This window comes from Sceloporus undulatus, chromosome 7 (genome assembly GCF_019175285.1).
Source record: "Sceloporus undulatus isolate JIND9_A2432 ecotype Alabama chromosome 7, SceUnd_v1.1, whole genome shotgun sequence".
Classification (NCBI taxonomy): Eukaryota; Metazoa; Chordata; class Lepidosauria; order Squamata; family Phrynosomatidae; genus Sceloporus; species Sceloporus undulatus.
The window spans coordinates 18790521-18811454 of record NC_056528.1 but is presented as its reverse complement, the minus strand read 5'-3'; the positions used below and the strand labels follow the sequence as shown (position 1 = coordinate 18811454).

Genomic DNA, 20934 nt, shown 5'->3' with positions numbered 1-20934 from the left:
GACTAACCATAGGATTCAAGCAATAATATTATTAGCATCTCTTGTACTCAGTAAGCAGTCCTTGTCTCTCTCCATTCCATGTAAAAAGCATGAAAAATTGTAGCCTTTGCTTACAAAAACCTTGCCACAATTTGACACCACAGACGTAGTCACAATACCAGGTAGAAGGCTTCTTACCTGTGGGCTGTTAGTTCCGAACCCAAGACCTGGGGTGGACGGTCCAGACATCGAGTGCGTCCCCATGGGAGAGCTGATGACAGAGAAAGGAGGCCCCATGCCATTGAGGGGTGAACTCAGGGTGCTGATGGGTGAATGGAGCTGACTGGGAGATCCCAGAGAGCCTCCGATAGTGGGCCCCATGGATGGATGGAGAGAAGGTGCGCTCATAGGCCCTCGGCTTGTCGGAGAACTTAAGGAGTTGGAATTGACTTGGGCTGAGAAATCTGAAAAGCAAACAAGAAGAAAGAATAAAACAGTTGCATTTGTTTTCTTTATGCCCCACCTTTCTTCCAATTTCTGGTCCGGAACATGACAACCTCAAAGCAAGAAAGAGCATAAAGCTGCATAGTGAGGATTTATGGATCACTCGCAGAATCAACAAGAGTGCAATAATCAGTCTTCAATGACTCATCTGATCCTATGCAAAGGCTCTTCCAGGTCACTGGGGCAGTGAATCCTTGCCATGTTATAACCTGAAAATACTTTGAATTTTGCCCACTCTCTTGAAAGTCTTCCAATATTACACACACACACACACACACACACTTCCAAAAAAGTGTGGTTGGGCAGTGAAGGAGATTTAATGCATGTGTAAATTCCCCATCTTTATCTTCCCTGCCATGCTGACCTCCCATCACAAAAACTCTTGGGCACATTAAAAACATGCTGAAACGCCAGCGCAGCATGAAATCCTACAAGATGTCCACCATTAAAGTGCCGTATGCTGCTGTACAACACTGTTCGAATCACAGCCATGTTACTGTATCGCATAGCAAGTCAATGATCAAATATCAGCTGCCAAATATAGCCCAGCCTCAAAAGATCCATCCTCTGGTTGTAGTCAACCTACTTGTGTCTTTCTTTCTTTCTTTCTTTCTTTCTTTCTTTCTTTCTTTCTTTCTTTCCTTATTTGTTTATTTATGTGGGACAAGATTCCATATCACAGTCTCTGTTTTATAACTTTACAAATCTATAGCTACATTGCAAAGTAAAGTAAAATAAAATCCTGTTAGTGATTTGTGAAGATGTGCTTCCGGGCATCGGCAAGGGTGTTCCAATGCACATTTGTGCGCCTGATGAGCGTTGGGTACTTTTGATGCACACTAAACTTTTCTGATGCACATCAGATATGTTTAATGCACATTAGGGCATTTTCATGCTTCCGATGTGCATTGGACACTTTGAATGTCCAACAGATACTTCTGATACAAACCAGACACTCCTGTGGCATTTCCTAGCCAGTGTCCAGATGCACATGAGGACTGCCCCAACACACATCAGCGCCCATTCCACATCAGGGTCAAGGCACATCAGTCATTCTATCAGAGACCATCATGCAATGGACATCCATACCTTGTAAGGTCACAGCAGCCCCTAGGTGAAGACCAGGATTCATTTCTCTGTTTGGTTATGCAAACCCACTGAGTAACCTTGGGAGAGACATAGGACTTTATCACAAGGGGAAAATCGGGGGTTTAAACAGTGATTATCCTGTGAAAATCGCATGATCGTTATTAAGATTTTCACATGACGTTGCGATTAAAGAGCCATAATTCAGGCGATAAACAGCATAAATCATCCATGGGGAAATCCTGTGAATGATTTGTTGCTGTTTATTGCCTGGTTATTCCCTGGTTATTCCTGGGATAATGACTCTTCAGTCGCGAAGTGTGTGAAAATCTTAATCATGATGGCGCTATTTTCATGGGATAATCACTGTTTAAACCCCTGATTGTCCCCCATGTGATAAGGTTCATACACTCTCAGCCCCAGAAAACCCCATGATGGGTCCTCCTTAGGGTCTCCATTGCTCAGAAATGACATGAAGGCTTGCAACAACAACAAACTGATCTACTAGCTGAGCTGGAGATCTGCCCATAGTCCTTTCCTGAGTCCACCAAAAGTGAAGAGCGCGCACCCTCATCTTTCAACTGGAGCTGACCCATGAAAATTCAGAATGCAAGGCCAGGCACTGAGATCTGGCAACCTTATTCTCAACTCATCCTACAAAGGCTGCCAAGCAGCAGCAACGTGGGCGGCATAGGGAAACCAAATTAAGAGCTGCCTTGGTGTCCTAATCCCTTCCGTCTTGAGCGTTCACAATCCTTTTGAGGGCCATTATCTGGGAAAGCTTGCAAAGGAGAAGAGCTTCTCTCTCTCTCCCCTTGGTGCCTGTAATCCTGTTATGTCTACAACTTTGGGAAAGCGACACCAGAGCATCCCTTGCCAAGCCAAGAGGGAACCGCTGAACACACTTTGTGCAAAATAAGGATCCGGGCATAGAACCCATGATCCTTTTCCCTCCCTTTTCTGCTTTGCTTCTTTCAAAAGATCTAATAACAACTTTAATGGAAGAAACATAGAGCTTGGTGGTGAACATAATTTTGGGGGAAACAGGTTCAAAGTGACCCAGCTTTTTAAAGTTTCTCAGACGTCTGTTGCTGCTCCTTGTAAGTAGTATATGGCTGTGTTAAACATTTTTTAGAGTCAAATTCCCAGAATCCCCTTGAATTTTAAGTGTTGTTGTCCAGAAAAGTAACTTCTCCAAGCATCAGAAATGAACAAAATGCTCTTAGGGCTATTTCAATGCTTGGTTTTTGTTTTTCAGATGTGCACCTAAGTGTACATCTCAAAGATACTTTGAAAGTATGACAACCATGTGAATCATTTATGATGTTGTCGAAATTTCTACCCTGTCCATCAATCAAGTAAAAGCCCAGGGCTGCTCTGCCAAAAACTAAAAGCAAACATAGAACCATGAAGGTCTGTTCTCCAGAGAGCGGCTATGGCTCGCCATTCCCTGGCAAGTCTACATTTCTTTTCCAGCCAACTCAGCCATGCCAGAACAGAAGGTGTGGAAGCATTCGTTTCAAAACATGAAAATGCTGGCTCTCCAAGCTCAAGGCAGATCGCAACAAGGACCAGAAATAATAATAAATAAATATATGAAGCCAACATTAAAGAAAACCTCTTCGAGAAATAAAATTGTACAAGGCAAACACGAACAAACATTGGTGCTGTGTGTGACCTGAAGTCATTTCCAAATTATTCTCCCAAGACTTCCCAACCAATTTCTGGTAACATTATTATTTTCGACACTGCAAATGTATTTGTGTAGATTTACTCCTGGGTGGATTTCATATGGAATCGGATCATCTTACTGAGCATTCAGTACAGTGGACTCTTCGTATCAATGGGGATTCAGTTCTGGGCCCCTCGCAGATGCCCCATATTATTCAATGGCGGAGACATGAAGACACATAGGCTGAAGCATGCACATTCCCATCACCATTACTGAATAATATGGTTTTGAGCATCCATGGGCAATTGAATTTGCAGATGTGAAGCCCACACAGCATGAGGTCTTAATGTGTTCCTTTGTTGTAGCGATCATGAATACAGATCAGTTGCCTAGATTTAACTATCCATACCTGTTCCTTATTCACAATCACTACTTCTTCAAAGTGAGACTCTATTACCACAATAGTAACTCTCCTCCAACCTACTTTACTGAACATCAGCTTATGTAGAGAAGGAAGTCCATCCTGTTGGCAATCAGAACATGGGTAAATGACATTTCTGTCAGATTTAGGGGAAAGAGTTGGTCCAAGAGAGAAAACATGGGTCTAAAACACACTGCTGAAATAATCCAGTTCGAGACCGCTTTAACTGCCCTGGCTCAATGCTAGGGAATTCTGGGAACTGTAGTTCTATGAGATGTTTAGTATGTGTCAGAGAGCTCTGGTGCCACAATAAATTACAATTCCCAGCATTCCCTAGCACTGAGCCAGGGCAAGTAAAAGCATCTCAAACTGGATTATTTCTGCAGTGTGTTTTGGACCTTAATTAAACAACTAAATAAACTCTTCTTGCCCAATCCCACCACATCTGATAGAAATGTTGTCCATCCATATCAGGTATATTAAACTAAGCAGCTGGTAGAGAATATTGGCACTAGTGTTTTGTTTTGTTTTTCAAGCCCTTTATCATTTGTATAATGCAGGGCTAGGCAACCTTTTTGAGCCGGGGGCCGGGTTGCTGTCCCTCAGACAACTGGTGGGCCAAAGCCAAAAATAAATAATTAAATAAAGAGGGAGGAGGCTACCGGTGATCACGACGATCGCCGGCGGCCCCACGTGCTCCTTCTTGACCTCTGTGGAGGCTTTGACCTCCACAGAGGCCAAGAAGGAGGGAGGAGGCCGCGGGGAGGCGGGGAGAGTGGCGCAGCCACACGCAGGAGGCGCTGCCTCCACCTTCACCTCCTCCGCCCCAGGCCTCGCTGCCCTCCTCTTCCTCCGCCTCCTCCATGCAGCCATGCACAGTGGAGGAGGAGGAGGGCAGCGAGGCCCCGTGGGCGCCCAGAGTGGAGCGGAAGCTGCGGCGGGGCGGCAATCAGTGGCAGGACCGGGCTGGGACCGGTCGCAAGGCCTCAGTGGGCCGGATTCAGCCTGCGGGCCATAGTTTGCTGACCCCTGGTATAATGTATACAGGAATCTGCCGCTTATTCAACAGGTTAGGGACCAGAGCACTGTCCAAAACAAGAAATCAACAAAATGTGGAAACCAGTCTTTTTTAAGCTTGCATTTCAGTTGCCGAAAAATGTAAATAATGTACTGCATATCACTTCTGAATGCATGCAAATGTGCATGGAAGGTCATGGAAATGTAACAAAACAGACTGGAAGAGCACGCCACACATCAAAAGTATGGGTTCTGGGTTATAACTGAAAAAGGTCAAAAGAATGGATTCTCAAAAAGCAGACTTTCAACAGGATTCTCAAAAAGTGGACTTTTTCAACAGGGGAGGGGGGCATTCAGTTTCAGTTTCTAAGAAAGGATCCAGGTTTTCTGAGAGCAAAATGAGTTTGTATTGAGCCATGTCTTCTCCAGCCTCCTAACAAGAGGCACAATATCTGGGTGCTCAAGGCAGAAAACTCCAGGGCACGATGCTACATGAGCCTACTTCCTTGAATGAAGCCCAAACCCACCATACAAGTTGAAAGACACCTCTGGGAAAGCACGACTTTGTACGAGCGCTTTAAAAATAAATTCCATATTGCAAGTTATCGGTTTTAAAACCACCGAAACACATTAGCGGAGCATTATCCTCCCTGTAAATTGCAGCTATTTTCTTTTTGCATCTGATGATCTTTATGCATTTCTAAACCTTTGAGCCCTTCCATTATGCTCAGAAATCTGAGCTCGATCCAGTCAAAAGCTGCTAAGTGGTTAAAATGAAGCATCACTGTTGTATTCTCTCCTAGCCAGTCCCAACCGGTGTGCCATGAAAAACAACTTGAATAAGCATGAGTTAGACCACTGTATCTTTACTTGATGCCTCATTCCCCCCAAAGTTAAAAAATGCCGATCGTTCTATCCCGCTGGGAAGAAATCTTTGGAAATGATTTGTTCTCACACAGCACAACGGAACAAGCCAAGATCGACACCTCTAGCAAACACACCAGCAAAACTGTTTGGGATCTAACTCCAAAGTCAACCAGATGTTACTACATCATTGCATGGTGATGCAAGGAAGGTCTACGTGGCACATGGACTCCAAAGTTAGGTACAAACTCCCTATACGTGTCCTTAAAGGTATCCTGACATTTCCCAGCCGTACAGATTTGTAGAGGAGAAGAGAAAGAGACGAACTGTAACATCAACTATATGTTCTATCCAGTGTTGCACACTCTGAATATAGATGGCTACCTGGGGACCATAAGAACACTTTGGGGGCTGCAAATGGCCTACGGAGCACATTTTAACCATCTTTGCTTTGACAAGTTCCTTTGATAGCTGGTAGTTACATTTTTCTATGATCAAGGAAAAAATACTGGTTTGGACTACAATTCCCAGCATCTCTCCAACTGCCCATTCTGACTGATGGCTTCTGTAGGCTGTTGTCCCCAAGTAATGCCTTTACCAGGTTTTCTGTAAACATCACATCGCTGTCAGATCAAGTCAGAGCCAAAACAAGTTACCCTTTCACTTGTTTTGTGCCTTTCACAATTCTGGAGCACAAGAAAACATGTATCATGCAGTACTTTCCTTAAACACGAGGGCTAGAACTAGACTTAGATTATATAAGGGAAGTTCAGGACACTTTGGTACCATCTGGGCTATATTACTGAACACATCTAAGGCCCTTCCTGGACACCAGTTCATGCATTTGAGGAAGCAGACCCAGTCTACAAAAGCCTATGCTATAACTTCTTTTGCTCAAGGCTTTAGTGCATGAGCTCCATTCTTGATGCAATCTCACATGTCAATGGAAATGGGATTATTATTGTTCTGGTTGTGTGCCTTCAAGTCATTTCTGACTTATAAACACAATAACACCCCAGCAGCAATGTTTCACACCTGAGGGCTAGCATGATTGTGACGTCATTGACAGGTTTCCCCAGTCAATGAAAAGGGATGCCATAACCATGGTTTGGGGACAACCAGGCAATGCTGTGCGATAAGTATCACCAAAACAACTTTTTTCTGGATATAACCATGGGTCAAAAGCCACATGTAGTAATCTTCTTAGTCCCAAAGGTGCTGCAAGATCCAGTTGCATACTAATATTCCAGATTAACACAGCTTTGCCTCTGAATTCTTTCCCCAAGTAAAAATAAAGCTATTTACAGATTGGATAGTCCATGAAATGCCATGGGAGTACCTAATTTGGTACCAGTGAAAAGCTCTGGGGCTAGAAACAAATGGGGGAATTCAGGGATATCAGAAGGCACCCAGCAATCTCATAGGACACAGGGGATATTCCCCCCAAAAAAATGGCCATATGGAGGCTGAGCACCAGCCCTGCATGAGATCTTATCCAAAGCAACTGAGAAATAGCAAGCCCTACCATTACAATATCTGTAAGATATCGTTTTGTAAACAGTTCTTGCTGGGTCTTTCTCACTTCTCTCCGAAAGGACTCTACTATGGAGAGATGGGTGACGCAGCCATCAGTTCAAGAACATCTCCGAAAAAAACCCAAGAAAAGGCGGAGGTAAGAGGGAAGCACCTACAGGTTGTCTGGGATTGTTATAGGCTTTTAATTGCATTCAACTGCAGTTTAATGGGCTCCAGGCAAATTGGAAATGATGTAATTGCCCATGCGGGGCTACTGAGCTTTGACCAACGAGGGGAGAAATGGTTCCAGCGAGTCAGGTTTTTCAGCTATGATAAAGTACAAGGTCTGTATTTGTTTAGGCAGAAGAAAATAGAGCTGGGAAGCTTTCCTCGAATTGGATTGTTTTACATTTCTGCCTTGTCCTATTTGTGTAGGTATTAACTGCTACTGCAAAGATGCAAAACTAATTAAAAGTATGACAAAAACACACACTGCAAATTCATGGCACATCATGAATTTCATACGGTTCTCTTAGGCAGGGAATACTAAGAAGTGGTTTTGCCCATTTCTTCCTCTGAGATGTAGCCAACAGCTCTTGGTATCCATTGATGATCTCCCATCCAAGACCTAACTTGGGCTGACCCTGCATAGTTTCCAATATCAGAAAGGATCTGTGGTGCCTTTAGGGTATTTAGGCCCTCTTTATACCTTGCCTTTCCCCCCCTAAGACTGGTACTCAACTTGCAAGATTAAAATAGGCAAGCAAAACCACAGGTAGCTAAAAACAAATCACATCTAGGAAAACCAGTCCAAAATCATGAAAATTATAGTATCTTAGAATTGGAAGATATCACAAAGGCCATCTAATACAACCCCCTTCCATGCAGAAATACACCACTGAAGCCCTCGCAAACGATGCCCATCCAACCTTTGTTTAAAGATCTCCAAAAATGCAGGTCAACACCACAAGACATCTCCAGGATGCCTTTACACATAAAATATCTCCTTCTTCATCCCTATCCTAGGCAAAATGATGACTGGAAATGACACAACATCACTTCTGGTTGCCATTTTGACCAGGATGCAGCCAAAGGGTTTTCATGCACCATTAGAAGGCAAGAGGTCTATAAGATGGTTTAGGAAGAAACTAGCCCCTGATCTTCACACAGTTGCCACCTCAGCCTTATGTGAAGGTTTTCTCTTCAGTTTAGTTCACACTAGCTTCAGAAGACAAGCGCGAGAGTCCAGCAGTGTCAACTTTTAATGTTCCATGACAATACACCAGAATTCTAGCTTGGTATTACACCGAATGACGTCAGAATGTGGGTTATTTCAGTTCAGACTGTTTACCCCCCTCTCCTCTAAGCCGAAATGTGGACAATGCTGATGGCACCTAGTTATTACATGCTTCCATCAGCAACCAATGTGTCATTCCAAGTTTCACCAGCATGTATAGAATCATGCTCAAAGATGGCAGCTCATCTTATAGCACCTCGGGGTCTAATACATTGTGGCAATCAGCTACAATCCACAATATATTCGCACGTTCCCCGAGACTCTCGGTACGCTTTGCAGCTAAAAGCAAACATGCCCAGCCTGCTGAATGGTATGGATGGAATCATTTGAGAATTTAAGCATCCAGTGTAGACTTTTTAGTTCTCATGCCCTGGCAGGTTTTCTGTACTGGGACAACATACTCTTTCATCAGATCTGAGTTGGAGGGACAGTCTCATTAATCTGTCCATCCCACTTTTCCACTGTTTTAAAGATGTTCCAGTTTCCCGCTCCTCTTCCCACTTTCCTCCTTTGTCTTTGTCTTACTTCAGTTGTTGCAACCTAAGTTCAAAATGAAATTGAGTTTTCCCTCAATTATCTCAGCAGGGAGAAGAGGAGAGGACAGAATATTATCCTTCCCAGTATGTTTGGACAAAAGCAAACTGCTGCACCCTCTTCACTTTTGTGTCTCCTTCCTCACTAATAACTTTTGCCATCTTGACTACACTCTGATATTGCTTGGCTACACATGCCCCAGTTTTCATCGCTGAAGTGTGGGAGGATATAGAAGGAGTGATTATCAGAAGAGGGAAGTTTGCTCCTCATCCTTTCTGAGATTGTGGATGTTGAATTAGCAAATCAAGGGCAAACTGTGCCCAGGTCTCTTGACCGTCTCCATTCCTCCTCTCGTTGTACTGGGGTTTCCCCCTTTGGCAAACAGGTCAATTGCTACAGCAAACAAAAAGGGAGGGGAACATCCAAAAGTTTTCTTAAGCTTTTCAAAGTAGCGCTTAATACCTGATCATTTTGAAAGTCACAAGCATGACTTTCCAAAAGCTAATATGAATAAATGAATGAAATTTATTACAGTTAGTGGCCAGTACAACAGCTAGTACAAACCCAAAATTTTGTCCAAGCTGTCCTCTCATGATGAGAGCAAAGCCTATGTAGTTTAAATGTTATGATACAGTCCGCCCGTGTCATACGTGGGCACAATATATGTGGCTTTTAGGATATGCTGAAATCCGCGCCAGAAGAAGTGGTACCGTGCACCAAAAAAAGCAATGGTGCACACACCGTGAACTGCCACACACCACCTCAGGCACGAGAATTTCCCTTATGCAGAGGGGGGCGGAACAGATCCTGCGTAAGGGAAGGGACCACTGTATACTCTTTCTAGGAATCTCTAGGTCCTCACCTAGGACCCTGTGGTCTACTTCTGCCAGACATTGCAGACTGGAGAACCTATAGATTCTTCGAGAGATAACTTATCTATTTTTGCACCACTTTGGTATGTTTTTAATTGTACTGTTCTTTAAAATTGCAAACCACACTGAGTCCCAGTTTTGAGGGGAAAGCAGGATACAAATAAACATATAAACTTTCATTGGTATCCTGAGCCCCTCATCCCCTCATGTGGAGGGCCTACTGTAATCATCATCATCATCATCATGGCATTTGTATGTTCTCCTAGAGCAACTCTGTGCTCTGCGTCTGGCAGATGTAGACTACAGAGTCCCACAAAGTCCTACAGTTCCCCCAATCAACCTCTGGAATCCTCCAGCCAATTCCCAGAATCCTCCAACCAGCGGCTATGCTGGCTTGGGGATTCTGGGAATTTTCATCCACACATATGCACGCTTTCTCAAGCCATGGTCTTGGCTTCCACTCCAACCCTCCTTTCCCAAGGCTTTTTGCAAAACAAGCTGTTCCAAGTGACTCAGAGAGAAGGGAGGGGGGAGAGGGTCCAGGGAGCAAAAGTCCCATTTGCTTTGCCTGCCTGCTATCTGCATGCCACAATCCAAAGATCTGGGAGTGGGGAAGCCGGCCTGAGAACTCCTGCCTACGTGCCGCAGGAAGAAGCCACAGATGATAAGGGGAAAGAAGCCTAGCCTCCACATTGCTAGAAGTTGAGCTGACCGCTTTGGTCTCCAAAAAGAGGAGATTCCTTTTAAAGAGACACGGCAACATTTCTCTGCTTGCGATCCAGCAGAGTCTGCATCGGCACTGCAGAAATAATACTGTTTGGCACTGCTTTAACTGCCATGGATCAACGCTATGGAATCCTGGGATTTGTCATTTGTTGTGGCACCAGAGCTCTCTGACAAAGAAGGCCGAATACGTCACAGAACTACACATTTCAACACATTGTCGAGCCATGGCAGTTGGTTCCAGGATCAAAGGTATAGCACTTTACTATACGATTGTATGTAATGGGACTGGAGCATCGATTTTGGTATCCATGGGGGATGGATACCAAAATCCATGGATGCTCTAGTCCCATTACATGCAATGGCATAGTAAAATGCTGTCCCTTACATAAAATGGCAAAATCAAGATTTGCTTACTAAAATTTATATATATTTAAAATATTTTCTAGCTGTGGATGGTTGAATCCATGGATAAAACATCTGCGGATATGGAGGGTGGACTGTACTGTAATGCAAGACAATGCTGTTCTATACAATATAATATAATTAATGTAATCTAATATTACCTAGCAATAGCATTATCATTTATACGGTGCAATGCTGGAGCGACACAAATATTTCACACTGACACACACAAACCTGACTTAAAATGCTATCAAGCCGGAAGACCATTGCTCCCTTCATCCTGTGCCAACTGCGTCCCATTAATTGAGTCCCAAAATTATTATTTTACTTCCTCCCAATTGTTATTCCAAATATTGAACCCCGTCTCTTGCTTCCTCTGCCTCTTGCCTTGCATCTGACACAAAATTTGGAGCCTCGGTCAGACCATGACCCCCGCAGAAATGAAGGATGTTTTGTTTTTAGCAGCTATCTTTCAGCTTATGTTCCCCAAACTGGCCCAGAGCCTAATTGGGAAGGAGCAAAGTTCTTTAATCAGTGCATCGAGTTTGGTGGTCTCGAGGCAACGTCCGAGGAGTTACAGCATTCCAGGGCACTCAACGCTACTCTGGAGGGAGGGGAGTTAGATGCTTGCAAAGAAGGCCACCGAACACGGACTCCCAGGAACACGCACACAATCCCCCATGCGGCACAAATTCACTCTTTCCCTACTGCAGAAATTCCAAACCCTCATCCGCAAAGTTGGACAAGGCACCACAAAATGTATGACAATCAAGAAACAAGAAAGGTGTAGGACATTGCAAGATTAAAATTAAAAACTAGGCCCAAACGGAGGAGCCAATGTTCAGCACTGTCTCTCAGGTGCTTAACAGTAGCTCACGCACAGCCCAGTGCAGAAGCACAACCCAGTGTGCAGCATTGCAGTATTTGGCAACACGGCACTGACCAACCTGAAATGCGGCACAAACAGAGTTGAGTTTTTCCAAAGTCCTTGGAGGCTTTTATCTTCCTGTTGCAATATGTACAATATATACAACAAAAATGCTTGTCTGATCTATTTACAATCAACTCTCCAAACTAACACACCAACATCTCTCTCCAATCCACTATCCTCTGAAACATCTACTCTTGGTTTCAGCGTCCTTATATACATTACTAACAACTACGGATTGACACCTGGCGTTACTCACCATTTACAGCCATATAACCATTTTATAACATCTTAAAGGGACATTTTAGCCAACACTAAGCACAGTTCACCATCACTGGTTTCTGGTCACTCCATGAGGTTTATCGCACTGGAGTTAAAACGTTCCCCAGTGCGTTCTAATGTGCACGAGTGGGGCCATGATGAGGCCCAGAATGCCATTTTACCGCACAGCGGAATGCCGCCATCGCCGCCGGGCATTCCCATCGCGTTCCCATTGAGTTCCAGGAGACGCATTTCTGGGGACACTTTGAAACAGTTCCCAGAAATGGTGCCCTCTGGAACTCAATGGGAACACAATGGGAATGCCCGGTGGTGACGGCAGCATTCCACTGTGCGGTAAAGTAGCGTTCTGGGCCCCATTGGGTTCCCATCACGCTCCATGCGCACCCCTGCATGTGCACGTTAGGACGCACTGGGGAATGTTTTAACCCCAGTGCGATAAACCTCCATGTCTTTGGGGCTATGAATCTACTCCAGATTTTATTCTAAATGTTAAAGGAACTGAATCGATTTGAGGGATTGGGTCCAACCTCCTGGAGAACCAGTTTGAACTAAAATCCAGAACAGATTCACCATCCCACCCACGTGGAAGCCACCCGCTTCTATCTTATCATGCACAATTTAAGGCAACACTATGAACTTATCTTGATGGTGGTTTTTTATTTTTCCAGCCATTCAGTTTGTGGTTGTATAACTGCTTCCCTTCTTGATCTCTCCCTGGGGATCTCAGAGAAATATTTATATGATGTGTGTCTCCCATAGAGTCAGTAGGTTAAGAGTTTTCGAGACGATTTGCTATTTATTGTCTAGTCGGGATAAAAAAAATATGAACAATGCGATACAGAACTTCTTTTTCCTGCAGAGACTAGGCAGAACTTGAAAAAGTCACTTTTGGAGGGACTATGGGTTTGCTAGCAATTTATTGTGACTGACCAGCCTGATTCTCTTAAGAGTAGACTCACTATAGAATTGACCCATAATGGTTTTGATGGATAGATTGAGCCCATTCTTGAATGATGAGCCAATATGTATGCAAATCCCACGGACTCAATGAATCTATTTGGAAACTGAAAACAGAATTTAGAGAGGCCATTCTGGCTACATCCTTGTTCTTCTTCTGCCACGAATTCTGTTCTCTGAATTCTGAATTTAGAGAACAGAATTGTTGGCAGAACAAGGATGGAGCCAGAGTAGCTTTCCTAGGGAGGGAATTCCACATCTGGGATCAGCCACCAAGAAAGCCCTCTCTCTTGTTGGACAGACAGAAAGAGGGAGATGACAGAGACAAAAAGAGAGAAAGTAGGCAGGCAGACAAAATAAGCTGCAGTTAAGGTTCCTCCCCATTTTGGAAATGAAAGGGAGTTCTCATGCTTTAGAGCAGTTGTTCCCAGATGTTGGTCTTCTAGATGTTTTGGACTTCAGCTCCCAGAACTCCTGACTGCTGGCCAAGCTGGTGAAAGCTTCTGGGAGTTGAAGTCCAAGACAACTGGAGGATCAAATTTTGGGAATCACTGCTTTAGAGGTTGGGGGAGAAAAATGACTCAGAGGCCTCATTCACACTACATAATAAACCAGTTTTCAAATTGGTGTAAACCGATTTAATGGGCCCTTGATTGTACTTGCACTGAATTTCTGGCACAATTTTCTTGGTGGAGGGCACAGTGCTAAACACAATTAAAACAGTTCTTCTGAATCTGTGGCATGCCCTACATATTTTAAAATGAATTTATTCAGCACAAGTGTGAACGCACTGTCGATTGGATTTGGTTCATCCCTGTGACACAACTACATTTTGATTCGATCCGATCGATCAATGTGAATATGAAGTGGAGTAAATTGAAATGGGCAGATTCACTCATAGTTTTGATAGTCTGAACATTTATTCGGCGCTAAATCGCTTCATCAATGCGACTCAAAAATCAGTTTATTGTGTAGTGTGAATGAGGCCAGAGTCTCAAGATCCTCAGCTGTCTCTGGCCAAGATAACTTTGAGATCAGGAGGAATTCCATCTTCAGATGGCGTCCTTCTCTCACACACACCATCCTTCTTTTCTCAGAGCTCACCCCATTTTCCAAAAGCTGAAAAACACCATTGCTCAATGGCAACATTTTTTCCCCAGGCCCAAAGTCGGGCGAAACCAAATGACACACAAGTTTGCAAACTTAGATACTGACTTACTGGAATCCCTCCTCCACTAAACCACAAACCATTAATAAAGAGATGGAATCATCCTCTCATCTTGTCACTAACCATTTCTGCCTTCCCTTTCCCACTTCCTGGTGCCAAAAATAAAGCCACGAGGAAAGGGGGGGAAATAACCTCTTTCCCTCATACCCATCAAAAATCCAACCCCTTTCAGCTGTCCCCAAGGGAGGTTCAAAAGTTTGCTTGCTTCATATTTTTACCCCTAGCGTTGTTTCTTTGGGAGGAGGGGGGAATGCATTGAACCTCAGCTGACACTGAAAAACCCAATGGGTTTTGGGGGGGAGGGGGAGGGATCTCTGGGTCTTTATTTTCCTTTTTAAAATTTTCCTATTTTCCTGACACTGCCAGTATCAGATTACTCTTGATCAAACAGCACAGGATAAAAAATTGGATGCAAAAGTGTTATTGTTTTATCCACTTGCATTTTCTTAGTTCAATGTTTCCCAGGGATTCCAGTTCTGAATCTCAAAAGTATTCGCCGAAAAGAGAGGATGTGATCAATTAATCTGCAATGCATCTCCAAATTTGGAACACATAGGCTGCTGAATTAATACAGTTTGACACTGCTTCGCTGGCATAGCTCCACCTTAGGAGCTGGGATTTGTAGCTTGTTGTGACCCCAGAGCTGTTTCACAGCAAAGATGAAATGTCTCACCAAACTACAAATCCCAAAGTTTCATCACATGGAGACATGGTGGTGTCAAACTGCATTAATTCTGCAGGGCATCCTTCCCAAAGTATACATCCCCAGAAGTAGAGCTTGGAAACTATTTTGGGATGACAGGTGGCACAATCCTCCAGTAAACATGTCTGGTGGCAAGGTTGGCTGAGGTATTATAGGAACCATAGTCCAAAAGAGAGCCAGCATGGCATAATGGTTTCAGTGTTGGATTGTGACTCTGGAGACCAGGGTTCAGTTCCCAGTTTGGCCATGGAACCCATTGGATAACTTTGGGCAAGTTACATGTTCTCGGTCTCAGGTCTTAGGGTCACCATAAGTCAAAAATAACTTGAAGGCACACATCATCATCATCATCATCATCAAGAACAACAACAACAAATCCAAAAAAGCCAATTTTTCTAAGTTCTGCTCAGAAGCATCTCTCAATTGTTTCACCTTTTTGCAAAAATAGATAAATTCTCCCTAGCCTTGGCAATCCATTTCCACCGATAGCATGAGCTGGGTGACAGGTTTGGAAAAACCTAAATGCTCCAACATTGTCCTCCTCCTTTGAAGCATGAAGTGTTGAAGAAAGAAAGAAAGAAAGAAAGAAAGAAAGAAAGAAAGAAAGAGAAAAGACGAAGAAGAAAGGAAGGGGGGAAAGAAAAGATGCCGCGTTTGGCCCGATCTTTTGAAGTACTTTGTAACATCTCCTGCTCCACTTCCTCCAAAGCTGTTTAACTGAGAAAAGCTGTTCTTAATAAAGCCAACACAGAAGAGTTCTTTCATTTGTTTGTCGGCAGAGCGTGACTTTTCCCGTTCGGGAGCTGCCTTGCACAGAAATCCAGGCCAACATCCAAAATGATGCTGTAATTAGAAGGAACATTGGGAACAGCAGATGCTTTTTGGAGAGGAGACTAAGGGACACTCTTTCCTGAGACATCTCTCTCTGACCACCGTTAAGTGTTGGATCAGACCAAAGGCCTCTCTAGTAGGGATGGAAAAGATATTCAAAGATACTGAATACATTTTTCAAGTGCTGAGAAACGCAAATGAGAAGAATAACTGGACTGATGAGAATCTTCGCAGTTTGGGACTTCTCCTGCACAAAATTTGCACGTGGCTCTTTTGCCATGAGAAAAGCTTGTCCTTATTCAAGCCAACACAGAAGAGTTCTTTCACAATGGCATTTGCTTGTCTGCAGAGTGTGACTTAAATGCCATTTGTGTGTGTGTGTGAAGAAAACAGCATTTCCAGCTCAGACAATAATAGTATCTCTGCAAGGAAATATTTTGTTCATGGAAAAAGTTGTAAGTTGGGACACATTCCATGCAAAATTTGCACAAGCTGCACCAACCCTGGTTCTCTCTTTGTGCTTTATTGCCCATGATGAAGTCTTAGGCTAGAAGCTAGGTTTGGCCGCATCACTCTGGTGTTGCTCTTCACACCTCCTTTTGGCCTGCCTTAACCAAGTGTGATCTAGAACCTGACATTTCCGCATCACCTTGACATTGGACTGAGACATGTGCAAAAACATTCTGGTTCATAATAGAAACTGATCCTAAGGCATGTGAGATTTAGGGAGGGGGTTAGGGACAAGACTTCCTTTGACAAAATTCAACCTCATCCACCCATGGCCTGGGCATAGATGAAGTTGCAATCGCAGATGAATTCATCCCAGAACAACCCAACAGCTTTATCGATCTGCTCTCATTAGTCATTTTAATACCCTCCCAAGCCTTCCTTACACTTTCACTGATGGCATATTAATACCCTCCCTGGCACTTTCACTGATGGGTGTGACTAATTGTGCTTCAACATATAGGATGGGACATACAAGTCATTCCACTTATGGAAAACAAGGCAAGCCAGCCTATTTGGTATTATATATCATGGAATGCTTGCATTCTCTGCATAGGAGCCAGCGTGCCATAGTGGTTTGAATGTTGGACTACAACTCTGGAGACCAGTGTTCAATTCCCAGTTCGACCATGAAACCCACTGGATGAATTTAGCCAAGTCACATACTCTCAGCCACAGGGGAAGGCAATGGCAAACCTCCTCTGAACAAATCTGGCCAAGAAAACTCCATGATAGTGTCACCTTTGGGTCGCCAGAAGACAGAAAGTTATGAAAGGACTTAAGGTTGCAAAAGTAGCAACGTTAAGAGTAATGAGTTGCAGGCTAGAATGCTCAAAAATAATGTCATGCATATGTGCCTATGCATTAATTATGAGGGGCATAATCATTATATTTCTAAAACAGAAATCCTGTGATCCAGCTATGCTTGGAAAAGTAGAGAATGTCTGGATCTGCAAAAATGGGCACTCTATGGTCTTTGCTTCCAGGAGAAAAGCAGTACTGTAGCTGTAAGCCACAAATGTTCAGAGCCACATACTCTGGGCAATGAACTTGATTATTTTGTAAAAAGCAGCATGGAGTTTTCTTTGGAGATGGGGGGGGGGTTGAAAAGAAGAGCAGGGAACAAAATGTCGTGTCTCATCCTCCCGCTGTTCACCACTGGGTTGTCTGACGTATTGGACAGTCAACAAACCCTCCTCCTTTCTCTTGCTCCAGGAAAAAGACGCCGAACGAGGAAGGCAGTTGTCTCACACCTCATAATTGGGCTGATTTGGTGTCTCTCGGTCTCCACTGTATCTTTCTAGCCTGCAAAATGACTCGACCACAAAACTGTACTTATTTTGGCTGGCAAGGGCGTCAAACTAGAAAGAAATGAACCCAGCCACCCCAAGTCAATGTGTCTCAACTTAAGGAGGAGGTGAGACGGCTGCCCCCTCTTCAGCAACCACACGTGAGTTTATGATCAGCCTTTCCTTTCACCACAAGCAGGAGATGTTGTCAGTTAAACTGTGTGTAATCATCACAACCTACTTTAGCAGCACTGAGAAAGAAGCCATTACATCCACTCCAATAGTCCGGATTTAGCAAGAACCGTCCCAACTAACCATCTGCCATCCCATTTTTTCAGCTGCTTTTAAAAGGCCCTAGTTTCTCTCTCCTACTCCCTTTGCCCTCAGCTTACTTCAATTGCTGCAAACTGAATTCACAGTGCAAAAGTACTTTTCATTCAGACTCAGCCGTGGGGAGAGAAGAGGAAGATGAAAAATCTTGCCCTTCCCAGGAGACTCGGGCAAAAGCAAACTGCTGCAGCCTCTCCTAGCTTATCTGTTCTTTGCCATTAATATATTTTTTCCATCTTGACCACCTTTGTTCAGACAATTCAATTCAAATAAGCAATTCAAGCATCTGCTGTTGTTGTTACTTTAAAATGTCAAACCCAACCATTCGGTCCACCCCAACCAAAAACAGAAACCAAGGCCCAAGCTTAGGAAAGATTGAGGTTGTTCTGACTTAACAGTGACCCTAAGGTGAATCTATAATGGGATTTTCTTGATTGGGTCAGAGGAGGTTTGCCATTGCTTTACCCTGAGGCTGAGAGAGTGTGACTTGCCCAAGGGCACACAGTGGGTTTCATGGCCAAGCTAGGAATCAAACCCTGGTCTCCAGAATTGTAGTTTAATACTCAAAGTACCATGTCACACTGAAAGGTAATGGAACTTAAATTATAAATCCTGGAGTATCCATATTGCCAGAAGGAAGAGTGGCCGGCCTGCATTCATGCCCTTCCAACAACACCTGAAATGAGAACGGAAACCTCTTGCCAAAACGCAGGTTTGTGACTATCCACATAATAATTTTCCCCCTTCCTCTATGATTTTTGACATATTTGCCTAATGAAGAAGCCAGCAGGGCTTCGAAAGCTTGCACCAGGCATTTTATGCATGTTGGTTGTCCCCATAAAGGTGTCACAGTTTTGTGGAAAGAGATGCTGAGAAGGCAGTTGTTATGTTGGTTTGTGACACGCGGGGCAGGGAGCTGGCCTCCAAACGATGCCCTCTGTCTTATCCAAGTTCTTCGTCTTGGAGGGCTGGTCACAGCAGATTATGCCAGTTTTTCCACCACCGGACAAAGAAGCCATTCTGTGAGGCTTGCAAATGCCACTCCATGGATGAGAAAGCGCTGATCAATTAATAATGGAATGAAAAGGAAGGGCAGGGAATAATGGGGGAGGCAATGAAGGAAAACTGATAGAGAGAAAATCAGCTCCTCCACGATGTGATGCTGGAGGAGAATTCTGCAGATACCATGGACTGCTACAAAAAGACAAATCAATCGGTCCTAGAGCAAATCAGACCCAAACTCTCTCTAGGTGTTAAGATCACTAAATTGAGACTGTCTTACTTTGGCCATATCAAGAGAAAACATGAATCCCTACAAAAGACAATAATGCTTAGTATGGTAGAAAATAGAATGGAAAGAGGAAGACCATGTTCCAGATGGATAGACTCAGGCTGCATCCACACTGCAGAAATAATCCACTTTGACACCACTTTAACTGCCATGGCTCAATGTTCCACTTTGCTCTGGTGCTGCAACAAACTACAGTTCCCAGAATTCCATAACACTGAGCCATAGCAGTGAAAGTGGTGTCAAACTGGATCAGTTTTGCAATGCGGATGCAACCTCAATTGAGGAAGCCACGGCTCTGAGTCTGCAAGACCTACACCACATTGGCGCCTACCTCTATACATATATGCTATATTTACAAGCAAATGAAAAATCATTTTAAAAATTGTGAAAGCTCTCATAATCTCCTCCCCGCAGGCAGAAAAAAAATGAAACAAGCATAAAACCGATATCTCTATTGACATGCCAACTATTGTGCGCAGATTCCATATATGATGCCTACAAAGAACTTCGAGCCCACTAAAGCACTGTATAAATGCATATTATATGGGAAACTTAATTGGAATTTAGGAGTCCTGGGGCTCTGCCCCAGAACCTCCTTTGATGGTAAGGATGGCAGAATTTGCAACATCAGAAGTGGTAATAAGCTCATCACTTTTCCTACCTGGAGAAACACACAGGGAGAAAAAGCAATTCCCATTAGCATGGCAATTAGACTTTGCCAAGCATAAATAATTACACTTTATTAGTTTCTGTAGATAATTAATGCATAGGGCACTGAATGGGGAAATGCGAGGTGCTGAACTGTCTTGATATGATTCACGGAAGCCTGGCAATGTTGGAAGGAATCTCAGCTCTATCCCAGTACAGTCAGTCCTCCATATCCACGGATTCAAGCACCCACGGTTTGAAAATATTTCTGAAATGTATAAATTCCAAAAAAGCAAACCTTGATTTTGCCATTTTATACAAAGGACACAATTTTACTATGCCACTGTAATTAATGGGACTTGAGCAGCCACAAATTTTGTTATGGTCAGTCAGGGTCAGCTTGAAGGCACAGAACAACAACAACAACACATTGCTTTGCCAACTCATCCTCCTGCAGCTTTTCTTATTTGTCGGTTTGTTTACACCACCAGCACCATGGCAAACTTCAAATCTTTACCTTCTTTTATTTCACTTCTCTCCTCGCTCCTCTGTGCAATTGCCAAACCTGTTCTGGAGCGTCTGGCTGTTGTTGTTTGGGACTGCAAGTTTTAACAGCTACACCGCATGGCTAAGAACTCAAATATGTGCTTTCACACCGTCTCTCCTGAGAGCCCTGCAAGAACGGACACATCAGAGGGAGAATAATAAATGGTAGAAGGGCTCTGAGGAGGGAGACCTCCCTTTTCCTCAGGCAAAGTGTAAGAGGTTGCTCAATGTTGATGTTGCAAGCCAAAGAAAGGTGTGTCATGGAGACACTCTCACTTCGAAAACACTTTTTAGGAGTGTATGGGAGGAAGGTAGATGAATACTGTTGACCCTCCACATTTGCAGCTATGACTGTTACAGATCACGCATGGATTTGATTAATATGTTCTCTTAATATGACCACTCTGTGGTCAATGTCTGCCAGAATTCATGCTGAAGGACCACGAGATTCCTAGAGAAAGCACTTCTCTGGGCATTAGTAGATCCTCCAGCACAATTCTATGGA

General features: G+C 43.7%; 1 protein-coding gene across 3 annotated transcripts in view; it reads right to left on the bottom strand.

The window, feature by feature from the left end:
* RXRA (retinoid X receptor alpha) overlaps window positions 1-20934 on the bottom strand; it is a 149526-nt gene that overhangs the window by 49221 nt on the left and 79371 nt on the right. For all 3 annotated transcript variants that reach the window (XM_042478083.1, XM_042478084.1, XM_042478085.1), the window contains exon 2: window positions 178-443. In XM_042478083.1, the coding sequence (XP_042334017.1) occupies window positions 178-443 (266 nt within the window). The remainder of the gene's footprint in view (window positions 1-177; window positions 444-20934) is intronic.